We start from the raw sequence: 21,301 nt of genomic DNA, 5'->3' as shown, positions 1-21,301 counted from the left end.
ACTTTTAGTTAAGTCCAGAAGTTCAGTTTTCCTATAAATCACTGTTCCATCTTTAAGTTATGGAAACCTGTTATCTCTGCACCACTAGCTGTCCTTGCAAGGATGCAGGTGGACACAACTAATCAGCTTTCCCTAGCAACAAAGAAGAAAATCTCATCCTTTTCATCAATAGAAAGCAGCTGATTTAATCCTGTGACCTGCCTACATGCTGTTCTATTTTTTCCACTTTCCTTAAACTATAAGAAGTTTTGTAAACTGCACTGAGGGGTCTTTTGGTTTGTCGAGGAGCTAAAAACACCCTTTATTTTACTCCCTTTAATTGCCAGTAAAACAGATGTGCTCAGAACTTTGTTGACTCAGTTTACCTTAATTTCCATCACAACCAGTTGGTAATTATGAAGGGATTGATGAAAGGAAGCCATCCCTAGGGTAGTCTCTCAGGGGGACTTCTAGAGCACTCAAACTTTCCATAGAGGACCAAACTGGAGACTGGACTCTCCCCTTAGTCTCAACTCTTTTGAGCCAAAGTAAAACTCCAACACTGTTGGAGAAGTTGCAACTTTGCTACTCTATCTTGGTATATTGTTTGTGTGTAGTGTAACAGTTTGGTGATTACAGGCAACAAATCAGAGAAATCTCCTTAAGGGCATAAGGCCTGCATTGTAGATCCCCTTCAAAGTAAGGAGAGGTTGGGGAAGCCTGGAAACAGGAATTCTTCCCATTCAGAAAAGGGAGTAACTAAATATAGAACAAAATTAGTCTAAAATACATAAGAAAACTCCCAAATCTGGCCCGAAAAGGCCAGATTTTTTATTTGTGCACACTGATTTTTTTAAAGGAACAAGTGCTTTTTGTCTGTTTTGTCTCATTATCTATATAAAACAAATGAACTTTTTTTCCCCCTGGGAAAAAGAATGTGAACTTCACTGAGGGATTTTCTAGGTCTTCAGAAAGATAATCTTTTTTTCTTAAAATTTCTAAAGCCTGGTCAACTAAGAGAGTAAAGATAAAGATGGATAAGAGGAAAGGGGATCTGTTCCAGAGTCAGCAGAGATTTATGGCATTTTAAGCTAATTTAAGACTAAATTTGTGACTGAATTTTAAAATTGTGGTTTGAATGTTTTTATAAATGCTGAAATGATTTAGTGAGTTTAGGGGTAACATTCTGTATATTTTTAAAAAGAAAAATGAAAATAAAACTGTGGAAGATGACATGAAAACAGCACTTAGATCTTTTATCACTCTTTCCCTGGAGAGTGACACGTTTATTGTTTTAGTGCCAAGGGGGAAGGTGAATTCACAGATTTGAGAAAGGAAAAAAAAAGGCTGCAGTTTGCAATTGAGATTTATCTAGTACTTAAGATTTGTCTATTATTAAGTCTTTCCCAGACCACAAAAAGAGAAAAGCTGTTTTAAATCAAGAAGCCACTTAAAAGAAAGCAAAATTTAATTCAGAAGAGTGTTTTAATGTTATTACTGTATTTCCTTCTGTGAATGATAGAACAGAACTAACTGTTTAGGAAACTAGAAGTAAGGTCACCAAAAGAATTTGTATAAGACCATCCATCTGTAAATTCTTAAGAACTATAGCAGCATTGAAATTAACTGGGGTTGTGCAAGAAAAAAATTATGCCAAATTACAAAGAAGAAATTCAGTGAACTGAAGATTAATTCTATAGCTAGTCTGGGATACGATTGGGAAAAAAGATAAAAGGAATTGAGCAAATAGAAGAAAGGGAAGTATGGGATCAGAATATGAAAGAAATAACACAGGTGCAGTTTTGAAAGGATATAGAAAAATTTGAGTAAGTAGGAATAAGGGGAACTGGGCAGAAAGTTAAAGTTCTAGTTTATTTGCACTGACTGAGAATGAAGGATTTGGAAGCAAAGGGTTTGGAGTTTTGGAAAGAGGTTTGAGGAAGGTTTTGATCTCATTAAGATAAGGACATAAGAAACTTTATATAGTTGTTTTATATGATATGGAAGCTACAGTAATACATTTGCAACATAGAATTATTTGAAAATAGGATACTAAAATCCTGTTCTTGAAGGACCATTAGAAGGGTGTATTTTAGTTATTACATAAGGAATAGTAAGTCCTCATGGACCCTAAAAGGGGGACATGAAAATACAAGACTGCCACTTTAAATCTTTTACAGTAGACTAACTGAAAGTAGTCCACTCTATAATAATGTGAAGTGCTAGCAATAAGGGAATGAATGAGATTCTGCATGCCATTTATACCTATTGATCCAGATGTAATTGAATTTATTCTAGTCTCATTTTAAATGAGTTGTGTTCTCCTGTTAGAATAATTGTGATATTTGATCCTTTACAAGTAAATCAAGTTTTAATGGAAAAGACACATGTTTAAAAACTGCAAAAGTAAGTTTTATTAAAAGTACAATTGGGATCAGAATTGCTCTATTCTGCTATTGAATGCAGTGAGTAAAGATTGCCAAAAGTGATCAAATGAACAAAGTGATTTTCTATAGAAGATGACTTGGAAATACATTTAACTGAATTGATGTTATTTAACTGGCAATGTTTTGTTTCATTTTAAATATATGATTATTATTGTGTTTCTGAATTTTCTTGTATTGTGAATTTTGGGAAACCATTGTATAAGAAATGCTATTAAGAGAATGATGCAACTGTATCATTGGAAAATGTAATGACTTTTAATATAGGTGCTGTGAAATTATTAATTAAGTTATTAAGAGGCTATTGTCATACTGTTAAAACCTATCAAGTATTTAATTGGGTATATTTTTGAAAAATATTTTTAGTTTTCAACATTCACTTTTATAAGACTTAGAGTTTTAAATTTTCTCCCCCTCCTTCTCCTTCCCCCTCCCCAAGACGGCATGCTACCTGATATAGGATATACATGTACCACCACATTAAACATATTTACACATTAGTCGTGTCATAAAGAAGAATTAGAACCAAAGGAAAAAAAAAACCTGAGACAGAAAAAAGAAAATATTATGCTTCAATCTACATTCAGACACCATAGATCTTTCTTTGGATATGAATAGCATTTTCAAACATGAGTCTTTTGGAATTGTCTTAGATCACTGCATTGCTGAGAAAAGCTAAGTCAATCAAAGTTGGTCATTGCACAAAGTTGTTGTTACTATGTACAATGTTTTCCTAGTTCTGCTCATTTCATTCAACATCAGTTCATGCAAATCTTTCCTGGTTTTTCTGAAGTCTGCTTGCTCATCATTTCTTATGGAACAATAGTATTCCATTCCATTCATATACCACAATTTGTTTAGCCATTCCCCAATTGATGGACATCCCCTCAATTTCCACAGCTTGGCTACCACAAAAAAAAAAAAAAACTGCTATAAATATTTTTGTACATGTGGGTTCTTTTCCCATTTTTATGATCTCTGTGGGCTACAGAACTAGAAGTGGTATTGCTGAGTCAAAGGGTATGCACAGTTTTATAGCCTTTGGGCATAGTTCCAAATTGCTCTCCAGAATAGTTAGATCAATTCACAACTCCACCAACAATGCATTAGTGTTCCACTTTTCTAATTGGGTATATTTTAAAAGGGAAGAATAATAATTACTTACTTTGTGGGGAAAGGGATAAAAAAGAAGATGATCTTGTAAAATCTCCTTATTTGAAAACTCATCAAGTTTCTTAGGACAGATCTCAAGGGCTCTTCTTCACTCTGGAACTGTGACCCAGAACTGCCTATGGGCAATAGAGTTGCCAATCAGCACCAGCTGTACTCAGTGCCTGCAAAGGGTCCCTTGTAGTCTCTTCTGACCAGTAGATCAACCCCCTTGCCATCTTGTCTAAGAGTTCCCATGTCTGCTTCTGTTTCTGCAGCCTCAAGGGTCCACCACTGTGCTGCTATCAAACTCCTAACTCCACCCCAGTGTTACAGATCTCTCCTGCAGACTTCCTAAGTTTCTTATGCTGGAATAATGTCTCCCTCTGACCTTTTTGGCTCTGCAGCTCCAAAATTTGATTTGAGGCATTAGTTTAAAGAGGTTTGGAGAGGAATGTTTTTTATTTTTGTTTTTTGTTTCTTTTTGGAAGGGGGAAGGCAGGGCAATTGGGGTTAAGTGACTTGCCCAAGGTCACACAGCTAGTAAGTGTGTCAAGTGTCTGAGGCTGGATTCAAACTCACATCCTCCTGACTCCAGGGCCAGTGATCTTTTCACTGTACCACCTAACTGCTCCTAGACGGAAATATTGAAAGAGTTCAGCTGTATCCCAAGCTGTTCTTTGAAACCCTTTATTGCACTGATTTTAAGGAAAGTGGTTTTTTATTATGTAATCGAAATTATTATTTTTTGTTATCATTTTTATCCCTTATTCAATTAAGGGCTCTTCCTAGCTATCACTGTGAAAAGTATCTACTCCAGTTAACTGATAATGGATTTTATATTCAAGTTATGTGTCCATTTTGAGTTTAATGTAGTATATGGCATAATTTCTTTTTTTTTTTTTTTAAGCAATTGGGGTTAAGTAACTTGCTCAAGATTACACGGCCAGTTATTTCTGGGTGTGGTGCTGAGTGTCTGAGCCCGGGATTTGATCCAGGTCATCCCGACACTGGAGCTGGTGCTCTTACTCTCTGAGTCACCTGGCCGCCGCTAAGCAATTGGGGTTAAGTAACTTGCTCAAGGTTACACGGCCAGGTGTTTCTGGGTGGGTGCTAAGTGTCTGAGCCCGGGATTCGATCTCCAGATCCTACTGACACTGGAGCCGGTGCTCTTACTCACTGTGCTACCTGGCTGCCCCTATGGCATAATTTCTTGAATTAAACTTAATTCCTCTTAAACCAAGTACAAGTTTATGCAGTAGTCCTTGTCAAATAGGTAAGGGTCTTCCCTAAGCAACTGATGTTTTAAAGTTTGACAAAAAACCAGCTTATTGAAGTCAAGTGTTTCTGATTCTTTATCTTGTTTGTTCTACTGACCTACTATCCTATCTCTTTTTTAGTAGGAAGTATCAAATAATTTTGATGACTATTAATTTATGACACAATTTCAGATTAGGAAGTGATATTTTCCTTTTATTTCTACATTTTCCTCTTTTTTCTTTTATTTTTAAATTCCTACTATTTTTACTTAAGAGTTTAAACTATTTGTTCCTCTGAATAAATTGTCTTATTATTTTTGTCCTTTCAATTATTCAAGTCATTCTTTATTTCTTTGAGAAGAGGTTTTTAGTTGTACCTAGACAAATCTAGAGTGTGTGCTTGTAGATTGATTCCCAGATATTATATGCTTTTTTCAGTTATTTTGAATGTGACACCCATTTTTATAATTTCTCCTGGATTTTGTATTAATGTAGAAATATTATGGATTTACTTTGAATCTTGTTTCAATGATGAAGTTTTTAATAATCTCAATTAGTTTCTTTGCTGATTTTCTTGGGTTTTATAAGTAAACCATGACTTCATTAGTAAATAGGGATAGTCTTAGCTTTTCTTTATTTATGTTTATGCCTTTAATTTTACTTAACATAATTATCACTAGCATTTCTAGAACTATATCAAATAAAGTGGGGAAAAAGATATCTTTCCTTTATTCCTGTTCTATTGGAAAAGCTTGTAGTGTTTCTTCACTATAAATATTGTTAACTTTTAGTCTTAGGTATATTTTTATCATGCTAAAATTGACCATTCTATGACAATTTGTCAAATTTTTTTCTGCATAAATGAATGCTGTTTTTTTTTTTAAGGATTTTTCCCTGCATATTTTGATATAACCATGATGTTTGAGATATTCTTGTTTTAGTATGGTGATGTTAATTGTTTTTCCAAATATAGAAATATTCCTGGTATAAATCCAACTTATTATGCAATTGAATAATTTTTAGGTTTTATGGTAAAACTTTATTTAAAATTTTTGAGTTGATATCTGACAAACTCCTATTCTTAACTACTTTTTTTTTTATTTACAAAAGGGAGGTTTGGAGCAAAGAGAAAAAAAATACAAGATGATAGAATGGAGGTAAATATAAAATGGATTATAAAACAGAATCCACCAATAAGTTGTTTATAAGAAACATGCTTGAAAAACTAAGATCGATATAGATTTCAAATGAGGGGGGAAACCAAAATCTATTACACTTCATGTGAATTAAAAAAAGAAGGAATAACCATCAGGATTTAAGATAAATCTACAAAAAAACAGACATAAAAAGATAAATAGAAAAATTACATTATGCTTTAAAGGGCTCCATGGATAAGAAATCAACACTTACTAAATAGCATAGCATCTAAGTACATAAAGGAAAATTGAATTGAAAAGAGAAAACTATAATAGTGGGGGACCTAAATGTACCTCCTTTCAGGCTTAGACAAGTCCAATCAAAAGATAAATAAGATGATAAGGATCTCAATAGAACTTTAGAAAAATTAGAGGTGATTAGTCTCTGGCAGTTCCTGAATAGCAATAGAAAGGAATTCATGAACTATTAGGTCTTCATGGCATATATATATATATATATATATATATATATATATATATATATGTGTGTGTGTGTGTGTGTGTGTGTGTATAGATAGATAGATAGATAGATATAGATATATAGATAGATAGATAGATAGATAGATAGATAGATAGATAGATAGATAGTCACTAAGTATTAAGGCATAAAACCTCATCAAAAATACAGAAAAGCAGTAATTATAAGCACATCACTTACTGATCATAATGTAATGAAACACATTAGAGCCTTTAAAGGAAGCATTAATAATTAATTGAAGACTAAATAACTTAATTCTAAAGAACCATTAGGTCAAAGAACAAAATATAGAAAAAGAAATTTTTGTTAAAAAATGACAATAATGAGATAACTTACCAATATTTCTGGGATGCAGTTAAAGCCATTTTTAGGGGGGAATTTATATCTCTAAACACTTTCATCAATAAAAAAGAGAAGAATGAGTGAATGAACTAGGTATGCAACTAGAAAAAAATTAAAATGAGAAATCAAAATCCCACAACTAAATAGCAAAGTAGAATTTCTGAAAGTAAAAATGATTGATAAAATTGAAAGCAAAAGCCCCCCAAATTGAATTGATGAATAAAGCTAGGAACTTATTTTAAAAAGCAACAACACTAAATAGGGTAAACAATTAACTAATCTTTTTTTAAAGAAGAGGAAGACCAAGTAGTTTCTATCAAATATGAAAAAAGAATTCACAGCAATTGAAAAGGAAATAAAATATTTTCAGGAACTCTTCTGCCAAATTATATGCTGACATAACTGATAACACAGAGGAAATGGATAAATACTTTAAAAAATAAAAAATGCCCATTAATATAGAAAGAAATAGATTGTTTAAGTAACCCAATATCAGAAAACCAAACTGAACAGCAATAAACTCTTTCTCCCCCTCATAAACCTTAGTACCATATGGATTTATAAGTGAACTCTATAGATCATGCAAAAAAACCAATTAATTTCAATATTGTGTAAACTGCAAAACCCAGAAGAAGCCCTTTCAGACTCTTTATATGATATAAATATGGTCTTGATACAGAAACTAAGGGGAAATAAATATAAAATCAAAGTTATAAATAAATATTTTAATGACTACTACTGTAAAAAATGCATACAATTCTAAAACATAGATTAGAACAATGTGTTAGAAAGATTATACACTATAATCAGGTTTGATTTCTATGTGGAATTAAGGATCCTTTATTTTGACACAAGAAAGACTATAAATGATTAATGATGTTAATAAAATAAATGATAAAAATCTCATGATTATATCAAAAGATGTTCAGAAGGCTTTGACAGTATTCAATTCTCATCCCTGCTTAAAGGGGGAAAAATCACTACAAAGCACTGCCATAAATGAATTTTTAAAATACAGTAACTGATATCTGCCTAAAACTAAGTGCAAAAATTATTTGCAATGGAGAAAAAATTAGATACTTTTCCATTAAGTAGAGTGGTAAAGCTACAGAAAGGAGACAAGATAAATCAAGGTATTATGCATAGGTAAATAGAAAAGAGAATTGTTGATTTTTGCAAATGATCTGATTTATGAAGAATATCATAAAGAATAATTAAAATTGAAATAATTTGGCAAATTTGCAGGATGTAACAAATTCACACAAGTCATCAGTATCACTATAAAATAACAACAAAACTCATCTGGAAGAAATAGAATTTTAATTTAAAGTAACTACAAATTTCATGAAATATTTGGAGTCTATTTACTAAGACCTACCAAGAACTATATGAAGCTAACCATAAAATAATCTTTGCATAAAAAAACAAACCTAAAAAATTGAGAGAAATATTAATTCCCTATAGGTAGGTCAGACTAGTATAATACAAATCACAATATTACCTAAAGTAACTTATTCAGGGCCATATTAACTTCCAAAAGATTATTTTGGATAGCCAGAAAAAAACCAAACAAACCAATAATGAAATACACATGGAGGAACATGAATTTCAAGAGAACTCATAAAGAAAAAAAGTGGGAAAGAAAGGAGCCTAGCATTATCTGATATCAAACTGTACTGCAAGACAGTTTTTATTAAAATTAGTTGCCAGTGGTATAAAAAGAAATTAATCAATGGAACAGATTTGGTATACAACACAAAGAAGCAATTAAATAAAATGGCATAGTGTTTGATAAGCCTGGGGACCCACTGGGATGAGTGTTGGGAGGAAGGACTTCAAGGTAACGTCCAAATGAAGACCAATACAAAGGTAATGTCCAAATGAATGACTTAGACATAAAAGGTGACATCATAAGGAAATTAGACAAGAATTACTTTTCTGATCTTTGGGTAGGGTAATACTTCACAACAAAACAGAACTAGAGAAGATCAAAGAAGATAAAATGGATATTCTGATTATGTAAAATTAAAAGGTTGCTTTTTTTTATAAAAACAAAACTAAGTCAATTAAAAGGAGAAGATAAATAGGCAAATGGGATTTTTTTCAGCGTTTCTTTTATAAAGATTTTATATCTAAGTCCTAAAAGGAACTGATTCAAATTTGCAAGACTAAGAGCCCTTCCCCAATAGATAAATGGTCAAAGGATATAACCAAGTAGTTTTCAAAGGAAGACATATGACAAAAAAGGCTCTATTAGAAAAATGCAAATTAAAACAATTTTGATATTCTACCTCATACCCATCAGACTGACAAAAATAACCAAAGAAGAAAATGACAAAAGTTATAGAAATTAAGGAAAAACAAGCCCAACAATGCATTGTTGGTGGAATTGTGAATGGGTCCAGCAATTCCAGGAAGCAATTTGCAACTATGCCCATGAAATTCACTTAATTATGCATGCCTTTTAGCCTAATATAACTATTATATGGGCTATACCTTAAATAGAGCAAAGAGAAAGAGACTCATTTACAAAAATATTTATAGTAGTTCTTTTGATAAAAGCAAAACAAAACAAAACAAACAGCAATAACAAACACATAAAAAACCTCAAGCAACCAAACTCAAAACCTTGTAAAGTAAGGTAATGCCTACTTATTGGAGACTGGCTAAATAAATTATGGTATATGAATGTAAGGGAATTTTATTAAGTCTCAAGAAATTGATATCAACAGATTCAAAGAAAACTAGGAAGTGGTGTACAGTGCAATGAGAAAATTTATACAAGAAAATAGCAAAGAAAAATAAATTTAAAGACATTACAATTCTAATCAGTACAAAAACAAACCATGGTTTTAGAGGACTGATGAAACTACCCACCTCCCAATCAGATAGGTGCTGGACTCAAGGTAAAAATGAGACATGTATTTTTAGACATAATCAATATGGGATTATCTTTTGCTTGATCATGTGTATTTGCTATAAGAGTTTTCTTTTTTACTGTCTAATAAGGGCGATAAGAGGGAAGAAGAAAATAAATTCTTATTAAAATAAATGGATGGGCTTGGAAAAAGAAAAATGGATTTTAAAAAAGTTATGATTAGATACAGGAATTTGAAGCTAAGTGGCACAGTGCATAGAATGCCCAGCAGGGAGGCAGGAAGACTTGAATTTAAATCCAACCTTAGTCTTTAATAATTGTGTGATCTTATGCAAGTTGCTTAACCTCTATTTACCTTAGTTCCCCCTTCTTTAAAAATGGGGATAATAATAGTACCTATCTCCCAGAGTTGTTGTGAAGATCAAATGAGATAATAATTGTGAAAAGCTTAGTTTAGTACTTGGCACATAGTAAGTGCTATATAAAAGTCAACTATTATTATTGTCATTATTACTGTTGTTGCTATTATTGTTATTTTATTATCAACATGGAAGGGGAACACCTGTGGGTGATGGCCGTATAAAGGATATAACTATCTCTCTGTGTAACTGAGGTGTTCTGGAGAAATGGATCATGGGATTGAGTAGGTTCAGGAATTTGAATTTGAATTATTTGAGGAAATATCAACATATATGTTAAAATTCTCTTCTATAAGGACAGGAAATGGGGAGGAAAGACTATCAGTCCTGCACTGAGCTTATCAAGGAAGGAAGGAGAATGTCCTGGAGACTGAAAGATAAGAGCTACCAAGATTTGGATTGGGTGATAAATTTAGATGGAATGAACCTTAAAGGAGGAAAGTTTGCTAAATTGGATATTGGAGAGAGAATCTTCAAGTGGCAATGGAGAACAAGAAATTTTTTGACTTTTCTACAGAAAGTAAGTCTGGTGTTATGTCAAAAAGGGCAGCCATATTGTAAATAGGCTGTCAAAGAAAGCAATGTCATCAAGAAGGAACCATGTCTCAGTGAGAGCCACAAGGTAAAAGCTGCAAGAATAAGAAAATTTGAAGAAGTTTACAATAATAGCAAGTTTGCTTACTTAGTGTTTAGTTATTTTCTAATCATTCAAATTGTATAGTCAGGTAATCAGTGGGCTTTTTTATTTTTACTACTGTGTTAATATGTATTCTCAGTGATACAGTTTTTCCTCTGAGAACTGCTTTACCTGCAATTCAGAAATTTTGGTTTATTTCTAATAATTATCGTTCTCTTTCAGATAATATTTGTTTTTGATTCATTCTTTCATCCACATATTATTCAAGATGACATCGTTAAGTCTCTGGTCTTCTTATATTCTCTGTATTAATCACTATTTTTATTATGCTATCATCTGTAAGAAACAAGATAGTATAATAAAGAACTGGCCTCAGAGCTTCAGATACGTACTTGGTTGTGTGACCCTGGGCAAGTCACTCAACCTCTTAGTGCTCTAGGAAACTAAGATTATAAATTGCAGAGAGGATGCTAATGAGCACTGATGGTTTCCCAATCCAGGAATACCTTACATCAATGAAGTCACGGGTTTAGTTCCTATGCTGGTGGTCTATAAGTGATGTACTTATTTTATTTTTTTAAGCATTTTTATTTGCCATTTTTAATTTATTGGCTCATCCTACCCATGAACGATTGATATTTCTCCAGTTACTTAGATATACATTTATTTTTGTAAAGAATATTTTGTAATTGTTCTTGCAATTGTAATAAGTTCTTGTGTTTATTTTGTCTGGTAGATAAGTATTTTCTGCTGTCCATAGTTATTTTAGGTGTAATTCTTTTCCTGTCCTAAGTGATGTACTTATTAGTATTTCTGCTTTTTAAACTTTGTTTCCAAATTCTTTATGTCTTAGTATATGGTTAATTTTTCTGATAGTACTTTGTATCATTAAGAAATATGTATATTCTTAAGTGTTCCCATTCAAAAGATGTCATAAGTCATGCTGAAGTTTTTTTTATGTTTTATGTCATACCAGTTATTCACCCTTTAAAATCTTACAACTCTAAACGGCAATGTGGCAGATAGACTGCTAGGCTTAGAGTCAGGAAGGCATGGAGTATTGGCACTTATTAAGTGTGTGACCATAGTCAGAGGTCACCACTATCTTACCCATCATCCAAATTTGCAACCTCGGTGTCATCTGTTCTTCACTCTCATGCACGTCAATTATCTAATCATTATCTCAAAATTATCTTAATCCTTCATCTCATCCCCTTATCTCATCTCCATTCTATCCTTCTCTTACTCCAGTCCCTGATGAAGAGGTAGCCCTTTTCTTCACTAAGACCAGTTCCTCTCCATCTTTCCTTTAGCACATCCTTTTCCATTTTCTTCAGCAAACTGCCTAAAATCACTACTGAGTACCCCATCTCATTTACTGGTTTCTTCCCTGCACCTTATAAGCCTGTCCAAGTCTTGTCTTTCCTGAAAAACCCTCCACTAAACCCAAATATCCTTTCAAGCTCTCATCCTATCCGTATCATCCCTTTCTCAGCCAAACTCCTAGAAAAAGTTGTTTCCATCAATTGCTTCCACTTCTCTCACTAATGACAAAAACCTGGTAATCTGACTTCTAAACTTATCATGTAACTTAAAGTCTCTTTCTAAAGCTATTAATAATCTCTTAATTGTCAAATGTGAGTCCCTTTTCTCAACCTTCATTCTTCCAGGCCTCTTGGTAGCATGTGACACTGGTGGTCACCTTATTCTCCTAGATTCTCTCTGGCTTTTTGGAACCCTATTCTTTCCCACTTTTCCTCCTAACCTTTCTAATTGTTTCTCACTGTCTTGTGGGGCCATCATCTATCTCACGCCCAGTAAGTTAGGGTATGGTTGTTTTAATAAATGCTTGTTGACTGAAGCGAGGGAAGATATGTATGAAGCTTTGGTAGAATTATCAAGGTGAAATGAATTAGGGTTACTCAGCCTAATTCCTAATGAGATACTTGGTTAGTAATCTATATACCTGGGTCTTACTTTTTCTGCACCTCCTGTGGACCATATTTTATGTGCTGATGAGGCAGATGCCATATTTGTAGTGTTAGAAGTGTCATTTATCAACAAAAATTCTTGTGTTTCTAGCAGTTCTGGCATCACTTCCTTGGGAGACTCCATTTTTCCCCCCATTAATATAGGAGTTCTGTTGAACATAATGGAACCCGTTCACAATGGAAGGGCTATTCAAGATGGAAATTGGGTGCATTAGGGAATTTTCCTCCCACTCTAAAATTAATCAAAAGATATAAAAAATTTAAGATTTTCAGTTACTCAGAGCTATCATTGGATTCCCATAAGACAGCATTGGGATCATTGGTAGGATCTTAAGTGCACGATCGGACATAGCATCTTAGTGTGGTATGGTGGAAAGGAGACGAGGTTTGAAAGGACCAATATTAAATCATCCTTGGGAGGGACTGTAGTAGGGCCAGGAAGCAAAGAAGAAAGGAGAGAAATAAGGGGAAGCACGGGAGCAATGGTTGCTGTATTATATAACTCTGGGAAGTTTTTTCAAAAGGACTCAGAAAATAAGTACAGAAAACATATGGCTAGTGGGATAGACAGCTAAATTGTCCAAACGGGAGAAAGTTGTTCTTTGATCTATCCAATAAATTCAATAAATTTTAAGTATGTGCCAGACACCGTGCTAAGCATGGAGAATGCAATTAATTAAAAGAAAGGCAGTCTTTACCCTAAAGGAACTTACAATCTAACGGATGGAGACAATACACAAAAGGAGGCAGGCAAGGTGAGGAGAAGGCTCTGGAGGGAGGGCAGTAGAGAGTACCCAGCACAGAGGCATCTTGTTCTCTGGGGTTGAAACCAAGCAGAGCAGCAAATGCAAATGGAGTGAGCTGAAATACCAGTTTCTGCTCTCTGTAAAGGTAGGCATTGGGGGAAGTTTGGTCTAGGAAGCAAGACGGAACAACATGTATCTCAGAAGCATCAATGTTCCTATGTGTAACGTAGGTTCAGCACCAGGTCTTAATGGCTTGGAGAAAATCAGTACCAGAGAGGAGAGAAACAAAATACCTTTACAAATCCTCTAAAATCTGGACAAAATTAATGCTAATTGATTTCTCCACTTGATATCTGCACTCCTTGGACCAAGGCTATTCCTGGTTTACACGGCATGGAGGAAATGACATGACTTTTTGGTTTGTCTTTCTTATATACAGGAGTCGGCCTTAGCTTTTGCCACACATGGCTAGAGCCCAATGGCATTATGAAGATATTTGGCAGGTCAAATATCTGTTCCACAAGATTCAGCTGGACTTATAAGAACATAGTAAGTCTTTCTGCTTTGCTCAGACCTGAATTGGTATTGAAGGGACTCTGCTTAATAGTTCTTCAGATAACATTTATCTTCTAAATGTACTGGTTTTCCAGGTCATGAGATAGCCCCTCATCATGTACAAATTCAGTCTTTCTTTCTCTTACTTGCTGTCATGGAATGGAAAGTTTACTTTTTCAGCAAGGATTTTTTCTTGTTTTTAGCCCAAATCTCACAACTAAGGAATTCCTTTCTTCCTCACATTAAACTCATTACTGAGAGGTTCTTAGGAAAAAAGGATGAGCTAATGGACTCACTGACTCACACTTACTCTAGCACTCAGGCCTTCAGACTCTGATGGGTTCTTCCCATTCAACCAGATCAGGCATTTCTTTAAACCAGTTTGGGCTCTGATTCTCACATTACCCCTCGAGGCTCCCTGATATAGCCACATGTCCATTTAGCATCTATTTTCTATGCACCTACATACAAACATATCTATTGTCTCCCCTGATTAAATTATAAACTCAAGGACAGGGACTATTTCACTCCTGTATTTGTTTCCCCACACATAGTAGGTGTTTTAATGAATACTTATTGATTAATTGATTTCATGGTAGGCTGGTATTCACAGAAAGAATGGTGTGCCACAGGAAACATTACAAGCACACATGCATTCAGTGAGTCTGTAGATGAAAAGTGAGATTAGGTTGCCTAATCCCCTTAATTATAGGTCAGGCTTCCCTAGGACTGAAGCTAGTTCACAAATTGACATGGCTGGGTACACAGCAGGGAGTGGTGCAAGGCTCAAACCCCAATGAATCTAGCCAAGCACTCTTTTTAAGTTAGATAGATATGGAAATTGAGAAGCACTGTGGGATAATGGATAGAGCTCTATAGAGGCAAGTAGGTGGGCCAATCATGGAGTTAGGAAGATCTGAGTTCAAATTCAATCATAGATACTGGCTAACTGGATGACCCTAAGCAGGTTTTTTAACTTTTATGTGCCTCAGTTTCCTCAGTAAAATGAGTTGAAGTAAAAACAAATACCTCCCAGTGTTGTTGCCAGGATCAAATGAGATGATATTTTTAAAGCCCTTTGTAAACCTCAAGGTGTTACATCATTAACATTATTGTGATTACTTGACTTGACATCAGAAAGATCTGGGGGGGGGGTTGTTTGTTTTGTGAGGTAAGAGGTTAAGTGACTTGTCCAGGGTCACATAGCTAGTAATTGTCAAGTGTCTGAGGCTGTATTTGAACTCAAGTCTTCCTGATTCCAGGGCAGGTACTTACTCTGTCAACTACACCACCTATCTGCCCTTATCAGAAAGATCTGAATGTAAGTTCTACCTCTGAGGTTTACTAGATGTGGGATCATAGGCAAGTCACTTAATGTCCCCAAGCTTTAGTTCCTCATCTATAAAATGGGGCTAATTACCACCCTAGTGCTTACCTCCTGGGTTTCTTGTGAGAGCCAAGGGAGGTACAATAGTACCTAAAAAGTGCTTTGAAACATTGTAAAACAGTATTTGTCAGTTATCACGTGTAAAAGGTCTAGGTGTTTGCTTTTAAGCAAGAGCAGTCAGGAAATCCCTCTGTCTTTCCCTCTTTGCCCTGTCCTCTTTTAGTTACTCTCTAGCACCCATGAGATCAGAGCCCCCCAAAGTATGGGTCCGCATTGATCCACCTGATCTTCTATGGAGTTAGCTATTGCTATCATGGATTCACTTACCCGACACCTTGGCCCACAGACATCCACGCCAAAACAATGTCTTATCTTAATTCTCCTCAAACGAATAAATGAGAAAGCAGGAAAGCACATCTGCCAACAATGGGAAACATAGCATAGTGAGTTTGTGTGGAAGCAGAGGAGCTCAGGGGTCTCCCCACTCATGGCAGAAACATAACAGACTAATAGATGGGAAACAAAAAAAAAATGTGGGAATTTCTTCTATGAGTTACTGAATACTCTTAATGGATACATACTAAAGGAGCAAATGATTTCTCTGATGCATTTAAATTCATCAGCATTGAGGGAAAAGACTTATTTTACAAGTTGAGGTGAGAAGAATGCAAACTTTGATCAGGTTAATGGGACTTTTGGACTTGGCAGGGAGAGAGGTGGAAAGAGAAGCTGAAAGGAATCAGCATATTTCATAGTACCTACTAGGTACTAAGCACTTTACAAAAATCTCATTTGAAGAAGAGTTTGTATTGTAGACAGGGGAGGGACTTTCACTGAGCACAGAGGGAAGAGATGAAATATCACATAGAAGGGATAGATCTCCTTTAATCTGACTGTAATTGGAGCTGATCAAATGTAGGACAAAATCTGAACCTGGAGTCAATGTGCAAAAGGAGGGATAAATTTTAAAATTTATTTTTAATTTAAATTAATTATAAATCAATATCAAATAAGTAAAATAAATTTATTTATTTTTAATTTAATTAATTAAATAAATTAAATAAAACTTTCATTGTTTAATGTAAAAATAAATTAAATTAAAATAAAAACAAATTTTAAAATTTAATTTAAAATGAAAAAACAAACAAACATCATTTTAGCACAGACAAAAGCTGGTCTGAGGATGCTATTTTCTTTCTCTAATCCTTAGAAACTAAAGTATATAGGCATGGCTGGCACTAGGAATGTTTGTACCTGGATAGGACATACTATCCCAGGCATGAGGCAGAATGTGCCCTTACATCCAATTTTGGTCAAGGAGTTATTGGGGAGGCCTTTTCAGAGGTGAAGGAAATTGAGGATAGGCAACAGGTTTCTTCCTATTCTAATTAATGCTCCTGGCTAAATGTGAAATAAACTTCATTATAGATATCTTGTTTAATTAACTAATTTTTTTTGCCTTTTTTTCTGGAGGGCAATTGGGGTTAAGTGACTTGCCCAAGGTCACACGGCTAGTTTTTGTGTTAAGTGTCTGAGGCTGGATTTGAACTCAGGTCCTCCTGACTCCAGGGCTGGTGCTCTATTCACTGTGACACCTAGCCTCCCCTATCTTGTTTAATTTAGAGCTTGAAGAGCCTTCAAGAACCTCTAAATTCAGTGCCCTGAGGCAAAGCCCCAGTCTCACTCCCTAATTACAGCTGTATATATGGAAACTGTTGCTAACAATCTATGGGTACTCAGAAACGATTCATGCAGTGTAATGAAGTTTTTTTGGAGTGCTTTTAAATAAATCAGTTTCTAAAAAGAATATTGCTCATTTCAAGGACATAATAATATGTCCATGATATATTATAATATAATAAATAAAAGAGTAATGCAGTTTTTGATAAGGATCATGGCAGACAGAGGCGATTCAGTTGGCTAAAACACTCAACAGACGAGGTCAGGATTTTAAGTAATGAAGAAGAGAGATGGAGCATTGATCACATTAGTTATAAAAAGGACACATACAAAGACTGAGTTTCTAAAGGCTTCTTAGCAAGACAGGGGAGGATTTCTGGCGGCTACAGACCATACTCCATAACTCACACTCCAAACGCCAAAGTACTGATAAAAAAAAAGGGCCCAAAGCCAGTCCAGTCCTCCCCTAGAAGGGAAGATGACCCACAGGAGGGTTGGCAGGGTCTGATCTACTCACTATTATCCCACACCCGATAATTCCTCCAAAGTATGTGACTTCATCTGAAAGCTGCTCATATTGCACTATTTCCAATGCAGGGAAGCAGAGCAGGAGATTGGTCAGGACACTCAGCAAAATCAGAGGGATAAGCATGCCTCCCAGGCACTTTGCACATTGTACACAGCACATCCTGCTGATAGAGGGAGAAAGTCACACACAGTGATGGAGAAGAAAGCATTTCCCCCCACTGGTCACCACCCCACCACCCAGGATCCTCTGATATTAGCTGGAACTTCAGATTATTCTCCTTCCTGACGGGAATAGGATTAGAATCCAGTTAGCCACCAACAACATCCCTAAGCAATGTTTCAATCTCTCAAATGTAGGTGCAGCTCCCCAATGCAGTACCCTGGTAAGACTTTGGGGGGGCTTGTAAATTTGATTACCTGGGGAGCAATCACTTTTCCATAGATGCCAGTAACTTCTTCAGCATAAACAAGACTCTTGGTTCCTGGTATTGGAAGATGGAGTTGGAGAGAGCATGTTTTTAGGTCTTCTTGGCATTCACTCTCAGGGCCTTGTATACTTAGCCACTAGGAGGTTAAAAAAAAAAGGACACTAAGGCCACCTTATAAATATCTCACAATGTGGCTAATATGCCACAGATGCAGTCACACTATATTAAATTGTGATCCCGGGACTCAAAGCAAGTCCTCCATTTTACAGATGAGAGAACCAAGGCCCAAGGAAGGTGTCCCTTGGGGACAAGATAAGAGTGGAGCCAAGCCAGGTCCTCTGACTCAGCAGCACCTATACAGGGCCACATGGTGATTTCAAGGATGGCCTGCATTTCCACAGGGGTGGATTGTAGACCAGCCTGAGCAGCTCTTGCAAATAGAAGCTGACTGTATTTCCCAGGAGAGACCTGAAAGCATCTTGACTATATGGCTATCCTTGAGATCAATTCCTGCAGGAATTTCTAAGAAACACACCAGAGTAGCTAGCTGGCCATCAATTTGACAATACAGTAGGCATTTATAAAGCACCATCTTTGAACAAGGGATCGAAATGACAAAGACAAAAATGACTCATCCACATACACAAGGAGTGCCTATTCTTCTATGGGTGTTCCAGGTGGACTTGAGAACTCAATACAAGGGGATCTGAAAACATTTCAAAAGAAAAAGGGCTCTTGGGGATCAGGGGAGAGGAGGCTCCTGAGTTATACTCTGCAGAAAAATAGGAAATTAAGGAGATTGATGACAGGCAGTGGAGACCTCCTGGGTAAAAGCAGCAAATGAATATTCAGGGATGAGAGACAACGAGCAGGTCAGTTTCAGTAGAATGGGGAGAGAGACAGAGAGACAGAGACAGAGAGAGTGAGAGTGTGTGTGTGTGTGTGTGTGTACATGTAAACGTATATATGAAGGGGAATAGTGTACCATCATCTTCCCAGACTTGTTCCTCAATGACATTTTGTTCTAACTACTAATTTTCATGGGGGCAAATGGCATCAAGAAAAGAAGGCAAAGTGGGCCCTTGTCACAAAGCACTTTCCTCACAAGAGTTCCATGCAGCAGGTACCACAGATGTTATCATTCCCATTTAATAGCTAAGGAAGTCAGGTTTTTAAAAAAAAATGTATTTACTTTTAGTGGACAACATTCTGTTCCACAAGTTCTTGAGTTCCAAGTTTTCTCCCCCTCTCCTTCCTCTCCCCCCACCCCCCATGGAGGTATGCAATCCTATACAGGTTCTACATATACCTTCACATTAAACATTAGTCAAGTTGTAAAGAAGAATTATAACCAATGGAGTGAATAATGAGGAAGAAGAAACAAAATAAAACAAAATGAAAAAGAGAGAGAGCGACTAAGTTTGCTTCAATCTGCATTCAGATTCCGTAATTCTTTCTCTGAATGTGAATAGCCTTTTCCATCATGAGTCCTTTGGAGTACTCCTATAACTCAGCATTGCTGAGATGAGCCCAGTCTATCAAAGTCAGTCATCACAGATACTATGTGTCTGTAATTGTGTATAGTGTTCTTGTGGCTCTGCTCTCCTCACTCAGCATCAGTTTATATAAGTCTCTCCAGGTTATGATGGAGTCTGTCTGCTCCTCTGAGGATAGATTTGAAGAGGGAAGAGAGGTGAAGAGACCAACCAGAAAGATAAGTGGCAATAGTCTGGGTGAGAAGTGATGTGGCCTGGACAGGAAGGGGAGCTGAGGGACAGTCAACAAGAGCTGCTGTGGAGGCAGAAATAAGATTTGGTAACATCTGATATGGTGGCTGAGAATGTTGGAGGCAAAGCTAAGGCTGACGTTGCAGGCTTGGATTATGTGAAGGATGACGGTGGTGCCCTCAACAGTAACAGGAAAAGCAGGAAGAGAATAGTGTGTTGGAGAAAAGAGAAACAGTTCTTTTTTTCGATGTGTTGAATTTGAGATGCCTATGGGACAAAATATCTAAAAGACTGTTCATGATGTGGGACTGGAGCTCACAGGAGTCATCTACAAAGAGAAGATAATTGAATCCATGGGAAGGAATGAAGTAGTATAGAGAGAAAAGAGAAGTCCCAGGACAAAGCCTTTGGGAATGACATGGATGAAGTTGCAGCAAAGGAAACTGAGGAGGCAAGGTCAGGTATGGTAGAAAGAGAACCAGGAGATAGTGTCACAAGGAAGAGAGAGGTGATCCACATTGTCAAACGATGCAGAGAAACTCACTGCACCATTCCACACAGCAGCAACTCCAAACCTTTCCAGGTCTTGTGAAGACGTCCACCATACTCCTCCCCTCCACACTCTTAGATGACGACCTCATGTCATACTTCAAGCCATTTGACATTCTTCTTCTCCCATTCTCTTCCTCTCATACCATTTGTACATCTTACCCTCTATTTCCTCCTTTACTTTGTCTCACATGAATAGGTGACCCTTCTCCCAAGGCCAATCCCTATATTCATCCTTGATCCCAAGGATGTTTTCACTATCATCCCCACTTTTACCCATCTTCAGTTTCTCCCTATCTATTGGTTCCTTCCCTGGTGCCTACAATCGCATCCATGTTCCCAGTCTGCTTTAAAACCCTTTGCTTGGTCATATGTTATGGTGATTTTGGTTTCGGCTCAGATTCACTCCCACTCCCAGTCTTAAGAGGGGAAGGAGTTTTATTGAACACAGAAACAAGGAAGCCTAAATCGGCACCAGCAATACAATATTCCTAGCACAATTAAAGCAAGCATAACTAAAATAAGAAACAGAAATAGTAAGAGGAGAGAAAGAAAACATCACCAATTCGGGGGAGCACCAACTCTCAATCAACATGGCTGGGGAATCCCAGGGTACAGCCTTTGAGTCCCAAATGGGAGGGTCCCAGGCAGAGCATCCTCTCCATCGGTGAGATTCTGAAGAGGCTCAGGGGATTGGGGATTTTTATGGGAGAAGAACAAAGAAGGCTTGACCAAGATAATTGGTTCCTTGCCAGATATTGCTTAATTCTTTCGGGTGTTTGTGCAACCGGGACGAGCAGCATGTGTTTTTCATAGGTGTTATCAAGTAACAGTCCTTGAGAGAATAGCCAGTTCTCACAGTACTGTCTATTCCAGGAGGGGCTGGTTCCTGGGGTATGCTCCTAAGTCACGTGATACAAGTTCAGGTC

General features: G+C 36.2%; 2 protein-coding genes across 2 annotated transcripts in view; one reads left to right on the top strand and one right to left on the bottom strand.

The window, feature by feature from the left end:
• Window positions 1-18,222, bottom strand: part of LOC138174279 (transmembrane 4 L6 family member 4-like) — a 43,813-nt gene extending 25,591 nt beyond the window's left edge. Inside the window, exons 1-3 of the mRNA XM_069104441.1 lie at window positions 18,086-18,222; window positions 17,658-17,832; window positions 15,788-15,877 (exon numbers count right to left, since the gene is read on the bottom strand). Of these exons, the coding sequence (XP_068960542.1) occupies window positions 15,788-15,877; window positions 17,658-17,828 (261 nt within the window). The 5' untranslated portion in view covers window positions 17,829-17,832; window positions 18,086-18,222. The remainder of the gene's footprint in view (window positions 1-15,787; window positions 15,878-17,657; window positions 17,833-18,085) is intronic.
• Window positions 1-21,301, top strand: part of TM4SF1 (transmembrane 4 L six family member 1) — a 301,142-nt gene that overhangs the window by 162,480 nt on the left and 117,361 nt on the right. The gene's annotated exons all lie outside the window — the stretch shown is intronic.

This window comes from Petaurus breviceps, unplaced genomic scaffold, assembly GCF_028583685.1.
Source record: "Petaurus breviceps papuanus isolate PSGF00001 unplaced genomic scaffold, PetGlider_PUasm1.0 688, whole genome shotgun sequence".
Taxonomy (NCBI): Eukaryota; Metazoa; Chordata; class Mammalia; order Diprotodontia; family Petauridae; genus Petaurus; species Petaurus breviceps.
Note: the sequence above shows the minus strand (reverse complement) of the source record. Positions and strands in the feature narration are given on the sequence as shown.